The 19712-nt window shown below is 33.4% G+C and overlaps 1 protein-coding gene across 8 annotated transcripts in view; it reads left to right on the top strand.

The window, feature by feature from the left end:
- KIAA0586 (KIAA0586 ortholog) overlaps nt 1–19712 on the top strand; it is a 93955-nt gene that overhangs the window by 1321 nt on the left and 72922 nt on the right. For 4 of the 8 annotated variants that reach the window (XM_074365453.1, XM_074365455.1, XM_074365454.1 and 1 more), the window contains exons 3-11: nt 418–488; nt 3311–3380; nt 4313–4382; nt 9339–9513; nt 10238–10459; nt 12446–12599; nt 14425–14592; nt 15594–15717; nt 17116–17169. In XM_074365453.1, the coding sequence (XP_074221554.1) occupies nt 418–488; nt 3311–3380; nt 4313–4382; nt 9339–9513; nt 10238–10459; nt 12446–12599; nt 14425–14592; nt 15594–15717; nt 17116–17169 (1108 nt within the window). Of the gene's footprint in view, nt 1–417; nt 489–3310; nt 3381–4312; nt 4383–5871; nt 5924–9338; nt 9514–10237; nt 10460–12445; nt 12600–14424; nt 14593–15593; nt 15718–17115; nt 17170–19712 lie in introns of those variants that run through there. The other 4 variants (XM_074365456.1, XM_074365459.1, XM_074365457.1 and 1 more) reach the window with 4 other exon arrangements.

Here is a 19712-nt window from a genome sequence, read left to right as displayed (position 1 = left end):
AGATAACATATGCTCTACCCACTTCACTGATAATCAAATTAATGAATATATGTGCAAAAATCAAACAAAAAAGCAGCTTTTATAATGCTGCTTTTTGGGAGTACAGCATAACATAGGCCTGCTGTTAAATCAGGCTTTTGTACACATAGTTTGTCCAGTATAAAGATTTTATTTTATAATATTTTATTCTTAGCTCACTTGACTATCAGTTCTGACCCCTTATTTTTCAAAATATCCGGTGTAAAAATCTTCATCAGGAATATTTAGTTACCTTTTAAGATTTTTGCATGAAGAGTGGCATCCAATTTAGGTCTTGAATTAATAGAGTTTATAGTTCTTGAATCATGCCTGTAGAGTTTCTAAAGGTAACATTTCTGATTTGAAAAATCACTAAAATTGATTCCTTTATTTTGTTAGGTTCATCAGACTTAACTTCTGCTACAAATTATCAGCAGCCTCCATTAGAAAATCCCACTGTGTCTGAAAGTGTAAGCAAAAGAATTCTTAATTATGATCATGTTAAAATTTTAAGTGTTATCACTAATGTGTTTTTAAATTATGTTTGATTAGCAATAGGCCTTGTTTTTATTTAAATTTCACTTACGAAAGACATGTTATTACAAGAAGGAAGGGTATAGGTCAATCGTAGAGTGTGTGTTTAGCATGCATGAAGTCCTGGGTTCAATTTCCAGTATTTCCATTTAAATAAATAAATAAATAAATAAACCTAATTGCGCGCTCTCCTCAAAAATAAAAATAAAAAAGAAGAAAAGGAATGTTTTTATATGCTATGATTTTGGCTTGAAGTGTTTGAGACTTTTGAAACAAAAAAAAAAACCTTCCATAGGATCAAAAATACTCATTAGTAAGATAATTACCAGCAAGAGAAACATTATAATTAAGAGAAGCTCATCTAAGGAAAAGGCATTCTAGACCAGAGACTTGACATACTGTTAGGTGACGGTAAAGGAGCTGTAACAAAAGTGAGGTGTGAATTTTATATCACTCAAACTGTTGTGAATTCTTTTTTTTAAACATTTTTTTTATTGAGGTACAGTCATTTTACAATGTTGTGTCAAATTCCAGTGTAGAGCACAATTTTTCAATTATACATGAACATACATATATTCATTGTCACATTTTTTTTCGCTGTGAGCTACCACAGATCTTGTATATATTTCCCTGTACTATACAGTATAATCTTGTTCATCTATTCTACATATGCCTGTCAGTATCTATAAATTTTGAACTCCCAGTCTGTCCCTTCCCACCCCTCTCCCCCTTGGCAACCACAAGTCAAAGTGTTGTGAATTCTTTTGGGTGCTTTGATTTTTTTGAGGAATCTTTAAGAAATAATAACATGAAATTCTTAACATTTTTTATTTATAATGCTGAAAAAATTTTATTGTAAATATCATATTCTGGTCATGCAGTCTGATTAGACATTGACCACTAGTTATAATGTTGGCTTATGTATTGTTAGTTTAACAAGTAAACAAGAATAATATTGAAACTATTTACTTATGAACTTTGTCAAAAACGCACAAAAAAAATTTATGATTTGTGCTGCAGTTGGTCCCTGAATACATGCCTAGCCTTTGGGTTGGTGTTTTTTGTTTCTTTTTTGAGCAGGCCTTATCTAATGATCAATGGTATCTGCATTCCATTATCGAAATGATTTCCCAGATGATCTTTGGAAGATTATCAGGCAGGATTTCATTAGATTTAATATGGGCTCACAGCTTATTTTGTGTAGTTTTCCCTAATATAAAATATGCCTGCAAAGCAAACATAGCTCATTATCATAGCTCATTTTACTGTGAATGCAAACTGCAATCTCTTTGCATTATGTTTTTATTTCATAAGTGAGTGCTAAGATTGCAGTGTGTATTAATGAAACCATGCTATTCAATGAGAAAACTAAAGGAGTCTGTGCCTAATACGTTCACATTTTTAAGCTTATTTGTGTTTGGTCCTGTTCATACCTATTTCTCTCTACTACCTTTTCCTATTAGGGGCAAATCCTTATGCATGTTCAGAAAGAAAACAAAAACTTAAAAAAAACTTTCACTGTAGAAAATACAAAGGAAAAAGGAAAAAAGAAATTAACTAAAATCAACAACTGTAAACATTTGAGTATTTTTCTGTACATATATATTTTATAAAGTAGGACTATACTGCTTTATATCTAAGTAGTAAGATTATCTTTACATGCCATTCATTTTTTTCCCTAGAAACTTTTAATAAGTTTATAGAATTTCAGTGTATGTATTGACTATAGTTTGTTGATATTCCTGTCATTTAACACTAAGGTTCCCCCTCCTCCAATTTTTGATAATACATACAGCCAGGAGATGAACATTCTGGTATATATCCCAGGGCCTTAGATTAGTTTCTACATTTACCATTATTAGAGAAAGGATTGCACACATTTTTTGCAATCTTTCTAAACTGCCTCCAGAAAAACTGTATTAATATAAGTTCTCTGGAATTCATGAAATTATTTCCCCTCATCTTTACTTATACAGAGCATTATAATTAAGCAAAAAAAAAAATCTTTGCCATTTTGATAGATAAAAAAGACATCTCATTGTTTTACTTTGTATTTTTTTTTTATTACTAGTGAAGGGGAGATTTTTCTCATGTATGTTGTTACCTGTATTTATTCTTTTGTGAATTACGTATTTATGTGCTATGCTTTTTAAAATAATGATTTAGCAGGGAAAAATGTATGTTTAAGGAAGGTGACTCAATATAGAATGAACCTAGTATTTGAAAAGTTGTGGTGTCTTAGAACTGAATAGTATCTTAGAGATGAAGTCTAGGGTTATACATGTGAGCAGAAAGGTATTTGCTAGTAGATGTCAGTTATATAGAGAAGTCTTCTGAGAGCACATATGGCTCAGTGATAAGGAATACTGTGATTAATTTGTGATGTTGTGCCGTGCATCCTTACATACTTCATTCCACTCATAGTGAATCACATTTTCACATTTAAATATAGCCACCAAATGTTACATGAGTTGCTCTGCTGGAAGTAGCAAATCAGGATTTGAGTCTGAATTTCAAGGCCACAGTTGTTTGCTTGTTCATTTACCCATTCATTCACTTGTCTGACAGCTCATTACTCACTCAACAAATCTTTGAGTGGCTTCAAGTTACATAAGCATTGTGTTGGTGCTGGGAGTTAAGTATATAAAAACACACAGTCCTGTCCTCCTGGAACACAGTAGTCACATAGCTAGTAAATGGTACTTGATAAATAGTAAATCATAAAGTTTATTTCATTTCTTCCTTTCATATCCTAAAGGGTTTTTCTAAAGATGTTACAGTGCAAAGGTTGCCTTTGAATAAAACGGAGGAGAGCAACAGACAAAAAGGTAAAAGTATAGATTTGATTTTTTTGTATGTGGTAAAATATACATAACATAAAATTTACCATTTTTACCATTTTTAAGCATACAGTGCTGTGGCATTAGATACATTCACATTGTGCAGCCATCATCACCATCCATCTCCAGAACTTTTCATCTTCCTCAACTGAGTCTCTGTATTCTCAAATACTAACTCCATTCCCTTCTCCCACCATTCTACTTTGTATCTCTATAAACTTCACTATAACTTCTCTGTATGGAATCATACAGTATTCGTCCTTTTGTGATTGACTTATTTCACATAGCATGTCTGCATGATTCATCTATGTTGTAATGTGTCAGAACTTCCTTGGTTAGGATAGAATTTTAGATTTTTAGATGTTCATTGATTTTTTTTTAGATATTCATTAAATAGCCTTATAGTTTATTCTTATTATTTTCATTTTAAATTAATTTTTTCTTCCAAATTCAGCTACTAATGGAAATCTCTAATGTCCAGAAAACAGTTTATAATGATAAAGGTAATTTTATTATTGCCAATCTGTTGAATAGTTTTGGTATTAGATATCTGTTTACAAATGCTGAATTCAAGTTTTGAATAGTCTTTGGTAAGAGAATAGATTTAAAATATGCTTTGAAAAAATTTATTTCATGACATTTTAAAATTAGTTGGTTTTATTTTCATCTAAGAGTTTGAACAAATGTCCCCAGTTTGACCCCAGGTGTTTTTACAGAATTTTTTTCCTGCAGAATAGGGACTGTTAAGACTATTATTACTCAGTCACTTAATTTGTTCCTTGCCTTTTTTTAATTGAGAAATCATATTGCTGAATTCCTAAACATTTTTCTTTAGTTAAAAAGTTTTTCTTTGAATAGCTTAACAAAATTTAATGAATTTTCAGGTGTCTAAAGTATATTTTTGTGTCTTGATTTTGCAGCAAATGACATATTTATTTCTCAGTACACCATGGGACAGAAAGATGCTCTAAGAGCAGTTTTAAAGCAAAAGTAAGTTTCATTTACAGAAAATAGATGGGCCATTTCTTGTGTTTCAATATGGTTCTGTAAAATCAGCTTCATATATACTCTGGACCTGGCAAAAACTTTCTTTTTAATATGTGAAATATGTATTGTGTGGTTAATCTGTATAAAGCATTTTTCATAGTGCTGAGCACGTGTAAAATACTCAGTGGCTGTTAACAATTCTTATAGAAGAGGTACTGTTCTCAGCACTTTATATGCATTAATTTATTTAATTCTCTCAAAGTCCAGTGAAATAGATTCCATTACCATCCCAGTTTTACAGAACCCCCATTTTATATATGAGGAACCCGAGGCCCAGAGAAATTGATTTTTCCAAAGCCATTTCCAAAGCCTGGATTCAAACCCAGGCAGTCTGTCTTTAGAGCTCGCTCTCCTAGTCACTTCATTATACTACTTACAGCAGTGGTCAGGTAGTTCCAGGTATACGATACTTGCTATATACTGTCAAAGGACATTTACACTTTTTCTGGTTACGATTTGAAACAGGGACAGGCTTAGCATCTGGATGAAGTGAAGGGAAACCACAGCTGCCACTTTATCTAAATGCTCCCTCCCAACGTTTATCTTAAATACCAATGAAATACAAAACCAACTTCAGAAATAGCAGCATGATAAACATGAAAGACTACATCGCTGGAGGCTTTTTTTTTTTTTTTTCTCATTAGTGGGGATGGAATGAGATACACATTCTTAGCCTAAATGTATTCTGCTGCTGAACCAGAGCAGTGTGGGCTGGGAAGCCTCTTAGAAAAGAGGAACATTTTTACTTACTATTGAACTCTCATTTTATTCATAAAGGAAATTTTATATTACTTTTGTAAAATGGAAAGTCAATATTTTGAATAATACAATTAAATATACAACTCTTAAAATAAAGTTTATTCTTTTTTCACCTATAGTTATCTGTGGTGTATGTATTATACTCTAGGAAACACTGGACTAACAAAAATGAATACTGCCTGTAAGCCACAGGAGTGTGATCTGAGCCAGCCAGTTTCACAACTGGTTGTTTGACATAATCATGTTTTTCCTTTCTACATTTGATCAGCCTACAATTCCCAACATGTGATATGGTGGTTAGAAGGGGAATCTGGGTGGTAAATTGTATCCTGGGGTTTATAAATATATAAGAAAAGGCAGAAGTATGGACATGAAGTGTGGTGCAGTTTCTCAAATTCTATACTTGAACTAAAAATTGCAGATTACATCTGACTCATTTGGACAGAAAGTGATTACCACTTCCAACCAGCTAACCCCCAGTAGAAGTGGCTGCTTGCAGCCACAACAGGGACATTATCAGCTTGCCTTCAAGTCAGAACTCTCTGAACTGAAATCTCTCAAACTTCTCAGAACTCTCAGACTGGAGAGGGTGAGGTTGTTCATAAAGAAGTGGAGAGGTAACTGTGAACACTACCCTTCTTACTCGTTGACTGTAGAACTCTTCCCGTTTCAGGATGAATGAAAAGAATTAAAAAGCAAAACAACTGTAAGGGCCTTCTGAGAAGGTAATTGCAATGTAGAGAATAATAATTGAATCAGAACTATGAAAATGACTCTCAAGTTATTAAAAGAAAGTCTGATTATGTCTCAAGATACAGATTTTACTGTAGTCAGTGTCACTTGATTTTTTTTTTTTTTGAGAATGGTAGATAGAATCTGGCAAAGTGATTCTAAAATTTATGTGGAAGGACACACAGCTGGGAATATATATATGTACTTTTAAGACTACATATGGTTGAGTATAGCTAATTTTGGAAAAACAAAAGCAGAATGATGGAAAATTTGCCCAATTTGATATTATAATATGCTGTAAAGTTGTAATAAAAGGTAACAGACTGGAGCCTTTTAGGAACGAAGAATCTGCCCAGAGTATCTAGAACAAGGGTAGAATGTTCCTACATGTGGCTGGAGAGGTGAGCAAGGGGCTAGGTTATTAACTACTTTAAAGAAGTTTGGACTTTAAGGGAAATGGCAAATCATTTAAAAGTTGTAAAAGTATGATACATATTTCTTAAAAGGCTCACACAAGTAGATATAAAAAAAAAAAAGAGGACTGGAGTCCATGAAACCAACTGGCTATAAATTTTTCAGGAATTTTTTTGAGAGATGAATTAGATTGGCCCTGAATACACTAGGGAGTGGTGGAATGAGGGTCAGAATCATGCTGCGTTGGAGAGAAGTAGGCAGACTTGGAAGGTGATTTGGAGATTGACAGGAATTAATGATTAGATGTGAGAGTGAGGAAAGAGCTAAGGATGAATTGTAGATTTTTGGCTTGTATAGATGCATAATGAGTAGTAGTATTCATTGAGAGAGGGAATTCTTGGGGGAAATGAATCTCATTTTGAGCATGGGCAGGGGTTTGAGGTACCTATGAGAAATCCAGGTAAAAAATACCGAATAGGAAACTGAAAGTAAAGGTCAAATTCACAAAGGGGGGTTAAAACGCTAGAAATCCAGATGTAGAAGGCATCAGGTGTAGGTGGTAGTCTAAGCCCTGGAAATGGGTGAGGTGATACAGTGAGAGTGTAAGTAAGAGTGAAAAGACAGATGTCATGAGGTAGGGTTCTGAGGAAACCAGACCTTTAAGAGATGTGCAGAGAAAGCAGTCTGGCTTCTACATGCTACTTAGGAGGTTTATCCAGAGACATCAGACAGTATGGTATTAACAAACCCAAGGGAAATGAGGTTCAAAGTTTGATAGCTGCTTAGAGGTAAAGAAAGATAAGGACTGAAAAATGTCCATTGAATTGAGCAAGGACTCTTGGTCTTGGTGAGAACAGTTTTGCTATAGTACTGGGGTAGATGCCCGATTCAGAGGATTGAGGAATAAAGGAAAAAGTTCCAGAAAAAGACTAGAAGGAAATAGTTTCTTCTGAACGGGAGAGTTAGGTGCATTTTTCTAGCTCTTTACACTTAGAAGCTCTTTACATGTGCTACTTTGAGCATTTATTAATTTGATAATTGGAAATAAAAATTTAAAGCCTATAATGAAGTTGGTCTCTAGCCTTATAATGTTATTTTTCTTGTTGGTTAATTTTATGTATTAATGTAGAATTGAGAGCTTAGAGGGTAAGTCCCATTCAGGCTTCAGACAGGAATTCTAAAAGATATGGATTATCTGAATTGTATTTTCTTAGTACACCAGTCAGTCATTTATATATATATAGAGTACCTACTGTGTTCTCTTTCATAGTTGCTATTTGGTATAAAAGAAATCGTGTCCCCTTCCTAACCCCCTCCCAGGTTGCTTAGAGCTTGTTGGGGAGAGAATATGTACATATATTGAGGAATGTGTGGCAGAACTGTGAGAGGAGACATTCAGTACATCATTAAACTGTTCTGTACAGATGTTTAAACCATGGGATGGCTGACTATCAAGCCTCAATTGTGTGGTGTAGGCAGGAAATGCAAAAGGAATTAATGAAGGGAGAGATCAAGAGGGAGTGTTGTAAGAACAAGCTTATTGAAAAAGGTAAAGCTTGTGTTGGATCTTAAGGAGAAGGGTAGGGTTAGCTGGGTGAAGAAGGCTGAGAGACAGAGTGAGAAAAAGCTGTGGGAGTGGTGCAGCGTAGTCTGAGAGCAGTGTGACTTGGGAGAGTTGTTTTCTGAGGGAACAGAAAGTACAGTGTACTTAGGAACTTAGGGCACAGCCAGAGGATGGAGCGTGTGGAGGGCCAAAGAGAAGAAATTAGCCTATTCAGGTGTCTTTAAGGAATGCTTTTAGACTTTTGAATGGTGGAAAAATGTGTGTGGGAAGTTTTTAAGAAGTAGAAAGTGGAAGAATGAAATAGTTGGCAAGAGACGATGAAGTTTTGTACTGGAGCGGAAGAAGCACGAAGGGAGAAGTGCTCTCTTGAGAGAGAAAGCTTGGTGTCATGGGAAGGTCTCTAGGAGTTGGCCCTGCCTCTGCTAGTTACTAGTTCTGTGACTTTGATCGAGTAAATCCATTACCTCTGTGTGTGACAGTTGCTTCATCTGGAAAATTAGAAGTTAAGAAAGATAGCCTATTGGGTTCCCCTGCCTCTTTAATTCTGTGACACTGTTCCTGCAATTGTGATGAAGTAATTGACAAAACTTGATGACTCGGTTGGGTGTGAGAAGGTAAGATAAGTAAGTAAGAAGGTAACTTCAAAATTTTGAGAATGAAGGAAAAATGTTGCTCTTAATAGAAATGAGGCAATATCAAAGAGGAATGAGTTTAAGAGCTCTGGGCCTTCTTTAAAAATCAAAGGGTGGAACCACCATTCAGCAGCCAGAGATGGAGCTCACACCGGCTGATTTTACTTAGTCTTACCTAGGGGCTGTTCATGTTTGTCAGTGTTTCATTGTTTTCTTTTAGGCCAAATACAGAACAAAGTTGACCAGTACCCCCGCCCCTTTTTTTAGGGGTTTAGTTGAATGTCTTATTGTGATAGTATCTATTTGCTGGACTCATTTTTAATCCTGACTGCTCAGTAGTGTGTTCTGTGCCCATTTTAATAAACTAGGTGACATTTATTAAATCTAAATGAGGTAGAATTAAGAAAATTATTTTCATCAGTGTTAACAGCAGTTCCCTCTTGAGTTGTCATCCTTTGGGAGTAAAACTTGATACCTAAATTCTTAGAGCTTTTTCTACATGTTTTAAATTTGGGATTCTTGACTATAAATCACTGTAATTGTGCCCATGTCTTTGGCATATGTGTCAGCCTTACTTTCTGATATGTCATTGTCTTTGGGGAATTATCTTTTTTATTTCTTTAGTGTTTAGTGACTTTGTTAACCAAATGACTGATGAGATGCTGACAGCGAAAAACAGGGATTTAATTTTTTTTTAAATGGAGAAAGCTCACCTTCAGCAGATTACCACTTGTAGATAGTTCTTGTAATGGTTCAATGTAGCTTACTGAATAGATTGTTACTCCTTTTTAATTACAGAGCCCAAAGCATGCCTGTTTTTAAGGAAGTAAAGGTACAGCTTTTAGAAGATGCTGGCACAGAAAAGGATGCTGTCATTCAGGAGACTAGAACTTCCCCCAGTGGAATAGACTCGGCTACAACTGTGGCTGCAGCTACTGCCGCCGCCATTGCAACTGCAGCTCCACTGATAAAAGTATGTATTTCTTCCCAGGTAGTCGTAACTGCTTGGTAAAATGTAAAGATATTTATTAGAAACTGACTCTGAAATTGTGTCCAGCCATAGCCTGAGGACATTCTCATTGCTCTCTGTGGTTGTGCATCATTTCTCAGGAGTTGTGAGACTTCTCCCTCATCCCTGTGTTAGTGCTAGGAAATCCTGGATTTTCTCAGTTTTAGCACCAAAAGTATCTCATCTTAGGAACCCTTTGGTCCTGGCACCTGGGGTGATCGGTCATCCTTATTTTAGAGCTAGAAGAGACCAGAGACATGATCGATGCCAAAGTCTTCAGTTTGTAAATGGGAGAATCGAGAAAGAGGTCAGAGTTGGCGTAAGGTCTTAGAGCTAATAGGTGGCAGAGCCAAGACTTCTGTCGTCACTCAGTCTTAATAAGTGAAGTATGGAAAGCTACTTTGTTTTGCTATTTCCTTCTTTTTAATTTCCATTAAGTGTTTAATTTCCATTTAAGAGATACAAATTCTGTGTGACAAATTTGGCTTTTTTTTAAATGAGAGAAAAGATCTATTTAAGGACAGCTATCCTCTGCCTTTTATTCTATGGTTTTAAAAATAAAGGCATAAAATCATGAGAAATTTAGAGGATAAAAGCTCTGGTTTGATAATTTCTCAATAACAGTTGCTTAAAGTAAGTTTTCTAGTAACTGTATTTTTGATATCTTTGGATATTTTTATTGTTTTAGGTGCAGAGTGATTTGGAGGCAAAAGTCAATTCTGTTACAGAATTACTCAATAAGTTACAGGAGACAGATAAACAACTACAACGTGTTACAGAGCAGCAGACAAGCATTCAGAATAAACATGAGAAACTACATTGTCATGAGCATGAAAAGCAAATGAATGTGTTTATGGAGCAGCATATTAAGCATCTTGAAAAATTACAGCAGCAACAAATAGATATTCAGGTATCTGTAATAAAGCGAGAACATGTCCCATGACCTTTTATCACTTGTATCTCTAAACTAACATTTATTGATTATTGTGATAGCTTATTAGATTGTAACCATTTTAGTTCTTAAATAATGATTTTCTTGCTCATCATTCTCTGTGTGGAGAACTCTGCACGTTCTAATTCAGATGTTCTGTGAGACCTCTTCTTATAATTAGATTATCCTTCTTTTGTGGTTACCATTTTTAAAGGTTTATCTCGCATTGCAGTTATTTGTTTACATTAGTGGTTCTTAGTTTGGGAATGAGCATCAGAATTACTGGAGAGCTTTATACATACACATGCCTGTACCTCCCAGAGATTCTGAGACAGCAGGTCTGAGATGAGTCCTGGGAGTCCTTAAAAGCTCTCTTAGATGAGAACCACCTGGTATACATACATATTTGCTTCTCCATTTAATTAATTAAAAAGAATGCATATTTTTAGTGCCTTTTAAATATGAGGCTTTGGGCTAGTATAAAAAAGAAGAGTTAGCCTCATAAGGAGGTGGTGGTATAGTTTCTTACTTATTTTGGAACTTCCAAGTCCTGGGACACTGTCAGCGCCGCTGGTGTAGTGGTATCATGCAGGATTCCCCCCAAGTCCTGGGACACTCAGCACTCAGGTACTCATGTACTTTTTTTAAATGTGTTAATGACCAGCATTGTAAGTACATTGATTTAACTTTTTTCTAGTTAATATGCAATTTTAAAAATGATTAAAAATTAAAATACAATATTCAGAAGAAGATACAAAAATAAATTTATTATAGTTCAAAATGTTATCACAAAGTGAACACTAATGACCTATATTTTTTCAAGACTTCTTTATAAGACTTGTCTTGAACTTTTCGTGTGGTTAAGATAGTATTTTTATTGGAATGATTATGGGCATATAAAATAAAATTTTAGTAAGTACTCAATACATGGCTGAAATTGAACGTGCAGCATGTTATCTGGTGAGAGGCAAGGAGTGGGTCTGTCAGAGCCACTGAGTGGGTCCACATCCTACAAATAACTTTACTTCTCTGAGTCTTGAGTTCTTTACCTAGGAAATATTTTATTTTTTTGTTCAGGATAAAATAAAATGACACACTTGAAAAGCACATTGATTTCTTAAAGTGGTCCTAAGTGCTTGGCTGCCATTCATCCTTCCTTCCATAACTAAACCCATAATTTATTAACTTTCTGATTTGGAAGAATGGAATCTTTGCTAATGCAGGCATCTTGTTTATAAAGCTTATAATTACAGAGAAAAGTGATGTTTCAGTGACATACTAGGTGTATTTGTAGTTCAGTACAATGAAATGAAATTTGTTGAGCCTGTCCATCTGTTTTATATAGAGAGATTCTGACACACTTTTAAGGATTTTGTAAAACTATAAATCTTTTTAGGTTTTTCTTTGCCTGGCATAAACTCTCTCTTGAAATCAGTTTTATTAGGTATTTATACATTTCAGATATTTTAATTAGTAGTGCTAGAAACTGTTGTCACTAAGCCTGGCTTCTATTTTATTTGAATGCTTACTATCAATGGTTTTTAAACCACAGTTCAAATGAAATCTTACCATCCAGGATATAAAAGATGAGATGTTTTAGTTTTAAATTCTTTTTTTGCAGTAGAGGTCTAGGCTGAGAGCCCCTTCCTCCTGGTCCTCTCACAGCTTGCTTCCCTGACCCTGAGCTGTCTCTGAGATGAAAAAGAGGAAACGAGATTTATAATGGTTAAATTAAATGACCAAGGTCACACCCCAAAGCCAGGCTTAACCCTGGTCTTTGTGATACTATATCCTTCCAGTGCCATTGCTGCTACAGTGGATAGTTAACATGTAACATATGCATTTTCATTGTTTATTGAATCTAATAGATTGTTTTCAAGTCCTGTAATAAATGTGAATGTATTTTGTCATCTCACTCTTCCAAATGATATTTGAAATTAATAAAGTCTTTTTACATTTTTCTAGACTCATTTCATTGGTGCTGCACTCAAGACTAGTAGATTTCAGCCTGTTACACTACCTCCTTCTAGAGCAGTGGAAAAGTATTCTGTAAAACCAGACCATCTGGATTTTGGTGGCAGTTGTCTATCTTCACAGAACACTTTTGCTTCCAAACAAGGTAAAAATTTGTAGTTCTCTGTGAATGAAAAATGCCAGCTATGAATGAATGTTCTTTGCAGTAAATAAGCTGTAAACTTTCTGACTAGATTGTAGGAGACTAAGTCTTTGTTTTTATAAAGCTAGTTCTTTTTTTAGGTCAGATAATTTTTAGGTCATTTTGAAACTTGTTCAGTCACGTTATGAATTATGTCCTAGTTTATGGTTTTAATTAATAACCTTTTTCAGAAGCACTGATGCATAAATTTAGAAAAATTTTTCTTGTCTAACATCAAAAATCCTTGTCATCAGTTCTCCAATTTTCTGACAAACTGCATATTTACTATTTTTCTTCATTCTGTCAGGAGAAAAACCACCTAAGTACAATTATAAACTATTTCTAAATGTTTTCAGAGAGTTAGTAATGCAAATCTATTTTAATGGAATTTTTTAAATCTCTTTATAATAGCAAAGGAAAACATAGCTTACTTGTATTATATCTTTGGAATTTAAAGTACATGAAAAAATGTATCTCCAAATTATTGATATTTAAATAATGAACTAAGGAAAATTAAAGGCCTATCCCTTTAATGATATATCAGTCCATGTAGTATGGTTTCCTGACATTTGATTTGTTAGAACATTGTTGTATTACAGACATATTAATGATTCCTTATGCTTATAAAGTGCTTTTCGCAACAGATGAGTGGGCCTTAAAAAACTGTTGTGAGGTAATGTGAGTCAATTTTTAAGTCATAAAGGGATGAAGATGAAGCACAGAAAGGTTATGACTGCCTGCTCAAGGTCACCTGACTTGAGAGTGAGAATGTCAGAGCCACGATCAGAATTCAGGTTTCCGTGTTCACAATTTATAGTTCTCTAACATGTCTTATAATAACTAGAGTGGGATCTCTATTTTCATTATTTTTCTTTAAGTGATACTTACTAGGCAAATCAGTATGACACAGCCATGTGCCTTCTATAGAAGTCTATATTTGTTTCATACTCAGTTCCAGATAATTACTTGCTCCTAATTTTGTTTTTTTAAGACTTGAGCTTTAAAGGAGAAAGATGTCTGTTTTATTGGTTGTATCCTGAATTTATTTCTTTGTGTATTTTAGTGATAGTAACAGGAATAAAACAAAAAATGAGTAAACTAAAAACTCAACAAATCAAACTTTTTATTTTTCTATGCCTTTTCTTGAGTGTACATCATTTTTATGTGTGTATAATTGTAGCATAAGTATAATTCTGTATTGCTTTTTACTAGCATCAAAAATATTTCCCATGTTTTATATAGTTATATTCATAACATTAATTTTTAATGACTAAAGGGTAGTATGTTCAATAACTACTTCACAATTTGCTTGAAAATTGTTGGTGGACATTAAGGCAGTTTTTAGGGTTTTTCTTTATAAATAATACTATAGTGAAAATCATCATATATTGAATGTTTTTTCTTTTAAGTTATTTTCTTAAGGTAAATTCCTGAGAGTAAGATTATTATCAAAGTATATAAAAATGTTGATACTTGCTGTACTTAGTGCCAGATGGCCTTATCAGTTTTCATTGCCATGAGCAGTGTCTGGCTCTGCCATTTTCACAACAACTCAGCACTGAATATTGTCATATTTTTTCTTATTTTTTAGTTATAAGTGAAAGTGTTTATAGTCTGTATTTTTTTTATTTTTAGTGAGGATAAAGTTATTTGTATATATTTGTTAATAACTTGTGTATGCTATATAATTTTGGTTTTATTTTTAAAATATGGGTAAGAGTAACACTGCAATTTAAAATTTTTTTAAAAAGCAAGTTAAATTTATAATTTTCTTTATTTTCTATTAAAGCACCTTCAAGAGAGGTTGAAGATCTGGATTTTGATAAACAGAAATCTCCTTTGGAGACACCAGCACCTCGCAGGTTTGCTCCTATACCTGTTTCAAAGGATGATAAAATATCAAAGAGGGAGAATCCTATGGAAGAAAAAGAAAATATGGAGATGTCACATCATACAGGTAATGAAGCAGTGATAATTAGCACCCACTACTTTTATTAGACCTGTTCAAATTAGGACCAGATTTCTGCACTCCTGATTTATAATTCTCTAATATGCTTTGTAGTAACTAATGTGGGATCTCTATTTTTAATGCTTTTTTAAGTGTTAAAGTGGTCAAATCAAACTTATTTAGATTCGTTGTAGAAGGAGTTGGAAATACACCTTTATAACTATTCTGACTATCTTCTATAGGTTATTACTTAAACCTTTAATGAACAAATTTTGTTATTAATAAATAAAAAAATAATGTTTTGCTGAAGGTAAGGCTGATCATCATGGTTATTTACATTATTTTAAAGTGTGAATTTCAATAACAAAACTCAGAAATTTAACATTTTTATCATGTATGTATTGGAGAAAGTGCTAATAAACTTTATACATGACAGAAAATTATAATTTGTTACAGACTCTTGAAATAATAGCCCTTCTATAAAAGTAAGTGAAAAAATAAGTTAAAAGTTAAATATAAGCTTTTATTTTTAGATCATTTACATGCTTTCAACACTTGTCTTGGACACATTTAGAGTCTTAAGGTATTTAAAAGATAATGAAAACCTTAAACAGACCAACTTCACCAAAAAAAAAAAAAGTTATGTATTCTCATTGAAGATGAGGCCAAAGGGAATATTCAACCAGTAGTTGCTGTGAAGAAACAGTTCAATATCCCTTTTACTATTTATAAAATTAGTTCAGTTTACTGTGCTTTGTAATAATGATACTTCATTCAATTCCTTTTTTCTGTGGTGAAAATAAATTCAGGCCTAAACTTTTATCAGTATCATTTTATGAGTTATAAATACTTAGTTTTATTTGATGAATATATTTATAGTCTACATTGTAGAGTGAACTGAGTAGATCATCACTGTAAGAGACTAATTTAGTACAAATATGTGTGAGATATTGTATAAAAGATAAATGAATTAGTACTTGAAAAATGATACTGTGTTTCTTCTCTTGTAGGAAATGTAAGGCTGTTGGAACAAATTTTGAATAACCACGATTCATTGACAAGAATAAGTGAATCTTCAGACAAAGTCTCACTAACTAGATCAAAAATAGGGTGGAATCCTGAGAAGAAAGAAAGGTAAAAACAAGAAATTAGTTTAAAAGCTAAATTGAAAAGAGCTTTGTTCATATTTCTAAAATTTCTTTAGGAATTTTAATAAATTTATTGCATTACTTTAAAAAATTATCTTAGATTTAGTTATTTCCTGCTGCTTATATAGCTTCTTTTTTATAATATAGTTATGAAATGAATATATATAATTTTCTTAAAATATAGATGATTAATTTCTGTTGAATACAGATCATTCATTTTTGATGAAATGAGATCTGGGATTTTCTTCAATGATAATAAATTGCAGGGCAAGGGAAACTGGGTTAGAAATATAGTTAAAATGAAGATAGCCACAAGTTAATGATTGTTGTAGTTAAATACAGTATGTGGAGGTCGTTATACTATTCTTTCTACTTTTGTGTATGTTTGAAATTTTACATTATAAAAAGTTTTTTAAAAATCAAGTAGGTGTAGGCCATGATAATTTTTTTTCTCCTGAATGTCAGGAGAACTACAATTGTGAAAACTAAACCATAGTTTGAATAATTTCATATGGAGACATTGTATAATTTTACTCCATTACATTTAATGAATTATATGATAAAGTGGGATTTTTGTCTGTCATGTTGCTATATGTTTTATATATGTCTTAGGTCTTTTTTTTATTTCACTATTTCTCCACAGTGCCTTTTTTTTTTATTAAATTATATTCCAGTATAGTATTTTATTTCCCTTATTGCTTCTTTTACTATATTTTTTGAGTTATTTTCTCAACGATTGCCTTAGGAATCAACGATTAATACCTTAATTTAAAACAGTCTAGTTAGTATTAGTACTAATTTAATATCTACAGGATTCAAAAAGTTTGATCCAATATAGTTCGATTCCCTCCTCCTTTCTTTCTGTTATTATTGTCATACAAATTACATCTTTATAAATTATAAGCTTGTCTATACAGCTTGATAATTATTGCTTCATGCAGTTATCTTTTAAATCAGATAGTACCAGAAAAGAGTTATAAGCAAAAATGCATTTAATACTGATTTATTTTACCTATATAGCTAACCTTTACCAGTATTCTTTATTTTTTCACATGGATTCGAATTAGTGTCTAGTGTCCTTTTATTTCACCCTGAGGAATTCTTTTTAGTATTTCCTGTAGAGCAGGTCTGCTAGTGATGAATTCACTCGGTTTTGTTTAGCTGGTAATGTCTTAATTTCTACTTTTAAAGGATGGTTCACTGGAGGTAGAATTTTTGGTTGACATTCTTTTTCTTTTTCTTTTTTTTTACGATGGGGTGGTAATTGAGTTTATCCATTTATTTCTACTTGGAGGGGTTGGTGGGGATTGAACCTTGGACCTCATGCACGTCAAGCATGTGCTCTACCACTTGAGCTATATTCTCCCCTCTCTTCGTCTTTTAGTACTTTGAATATGTCATCTCACTGCCTTCTGGACTCAATGGTTTCTGATGAAAAGTAAGCTGTTAATCTTACTGGGGAAACTTTGTATATGATGAGTTATTTTTCTCTTGCTGTTTTCAAGATTCTCCCTTTGTCTTAGGCTTTTGACAGTTTGACTGTGTTGTGTCTGTGGATCTCTTTGAGTTTAAAGTTTGTTGAGCTTCTTGGGTATGTGGATTAATATTCATTAAATTGGGGACTTTTTTGGCCATTATTTCTTTACATAGTTAAATAGTGCACGTGACCTTTCTCTTTTCTCCTAGGGCTATGTTGTATGTTGATATGTTTAGTGGTGTCCCACAGGTCTCTGAGGCTCTTAATTTTTGTCTTTCTGTTTTCTCTCTGTTCCTTAAACTGGATAATCTCAATTAATCTATCTTTAAACTTGCTGATTCTTTCTTCTGTCAATCTGAATATGCTGCTTAGCCCCTCTAGTGAATTTTACATTTCAGTTACTATATTTTCAACTCCAGAATTTCTATTTTTTAAAGTAGTTTTTATCTTTTTTGATATTCTCTATTTTATGAGACTTTATTCTTATACTTGCCTTTAATTGTAATAGCTAATTTATAATCTTTGTCTAGTAAGTTCAATATTTGGGGTTCCTCAGGGACAGTTTCTATTGACTATGCATTTTCCTATGTCTGAATTGTACTTTCCTATTTCTTTGTGTGTCTCATCACTTTTTTTTGAAAATTGAACATTTTATTTAATTAATTTAGTTTTAAATTGAAGTATAGTTGATTTACAATATTGTGTTAGTTTCATACGTACAGCAAAGTGATTCAGTTATATATATATATATTTTCAGATTATTTTCCATTATAGGCTATTATAAGATATTGAATATAGTTCCCTGTGCTACATAGTAAATTCTTATTGCTTATCTATTTCATATATAGTAGTGTTTATCTGTTTATCCCATACTCCTAATTTATCCCCCATCCCTTTTCCCCTTTGGTAACCATAAGTTTGTTTTCTATGTCTAAGTCTGTTTTGTAAATAAATTCAATTTGTATTATTTTTAGATTCCACATATAAGTGATATCATATGAGATGTCTTTTTCTGTATGACTTACTTCACTTAGTATGATATTCTCTAGGTTCGTCCATGTTGCTGCATGTAACATTATTTCATTCATTTTTATGGCTGAGTAATATTCCATTGTGTGTGTATGTGTATATATGTGTGTGTGTGTGTGTGTGTACATATATATATAGATATATCTCACATCTTCTTTATCATCTGTCGATGGACACTTAGGTTGCTTCCATGTCTTGGCTATTGTAAGTAGTGCTGCTATGAACATTGGGGTGCATATATCTTTTTGAATTAGAGTTTTCATCTTTTCCAGATATATGCCTAGGAGTGTGATTACTGGATTATATGGTAGCTCTAGAAAATTGGACATTTTAAATAATAAATTGTGCCAATTCTGGAAATCAGATTTTTTCCAACCTTTCCCCCCTCACCCGCCCTTGGGTTTGTTGGTTGCTGTTTGTTGTTGTTCTTGTTATTACCATTTGTTTAGTGGTTTTTCTGGAATAATTCTGTAATCTGTATTCTTTGTCATGCCATGTGCAGCAAGTCTCTGCTTGGTTAGTTAAGTCTGCTAATGATTGGAAGGAGATTTCCTTAACTACGTTGAATGAGTAAGTCTCCCTCTCTTTGCCAAGGGACTGTGTGTTTGTGTGTAAACGCTGGAGCACACCTTCAGTGCTCCAGCAGTTAGTAAGTCTATCTTAACCTCAACTTCCTACTTGCACAGAGCCCAGGGTCAGCCACATGGGAAAGATTAGGTGCTTCTTAGACGCTTACATAGCCTTGTACATGCACATGACCTTCTAGATCCCCTTAATGTGGTGGAGCTTTTCAGAGCTCCACATGGACATCTCATTCTCCAGATTTTTAGTTTATTGGCTGCCCTCTTATTTGCATCAACTGTATCACCACCTCAGGCAGCTAAGATGTTAAATAATTGCCATTGTTTTTGAAAAATGACCTGGGGATGGGATTTCTCACTGAGGTACCTCAGAGTCAGTTCTAAAAAGAAACCCTGTGAAGGGGACTTTTTGGGGTGCTTCAGACTCGTTCTGCCCATTTTAGTGGTTGTGAGGCTGTTGATTTTCACAGCTACAACAGAGTTGAAGAAGGGGCTCTGGGAATAGAGCAAGTTAAAAATGCCATAAAGCTTGCTGTTCTTGCCAGCCATTTTCTTGATTAAATGTTCCTCGGGTTATTGTAAGCTTTGTTTAATTTCCAGAGTTCTGAAAAGCTGATTTGACTGTTTTTCCTTGTATTCTCTTTGTTGTTATACAGGAGTGGATTTTTAGAAGTTTTTACTCCATCCTTCTGGAAGTGCTTCTGCATGTTAGCTTCTTCAAAGAAAAACCTTTTTCTGCTCTTTTCCTACTAAGCCTAAACCAATCTGGTCAGATTAATTTTGGCTCTTGTGATTGCCTATGTTTCATATGTTTAATTATATAATTGATTAATTCTCTTGTACAATTTTGATGAGACATCGTTTAGAAATCATATAACTAAGAATATATCAAAG

This window comes from Camelus bactrianus, chromosome 6 (assembly GCF_048773025.1).
Source record: "Camelus bactrianus isolate YW-2024 breed Bactrian camel chromosome 6, ASM4877302v1, whole genome shotgun sequence".
Lineage (NCBI taxonomy): Eukaryota > Metazoa > Chordata > Mammalia > Artiodactyla > Camelidae > Camelus > Camelus bactrianus.
Note: the sequence above shows the minus strand (reverse complement) of the source record. Positions and strands in the feature narration are given on the sequence as shown.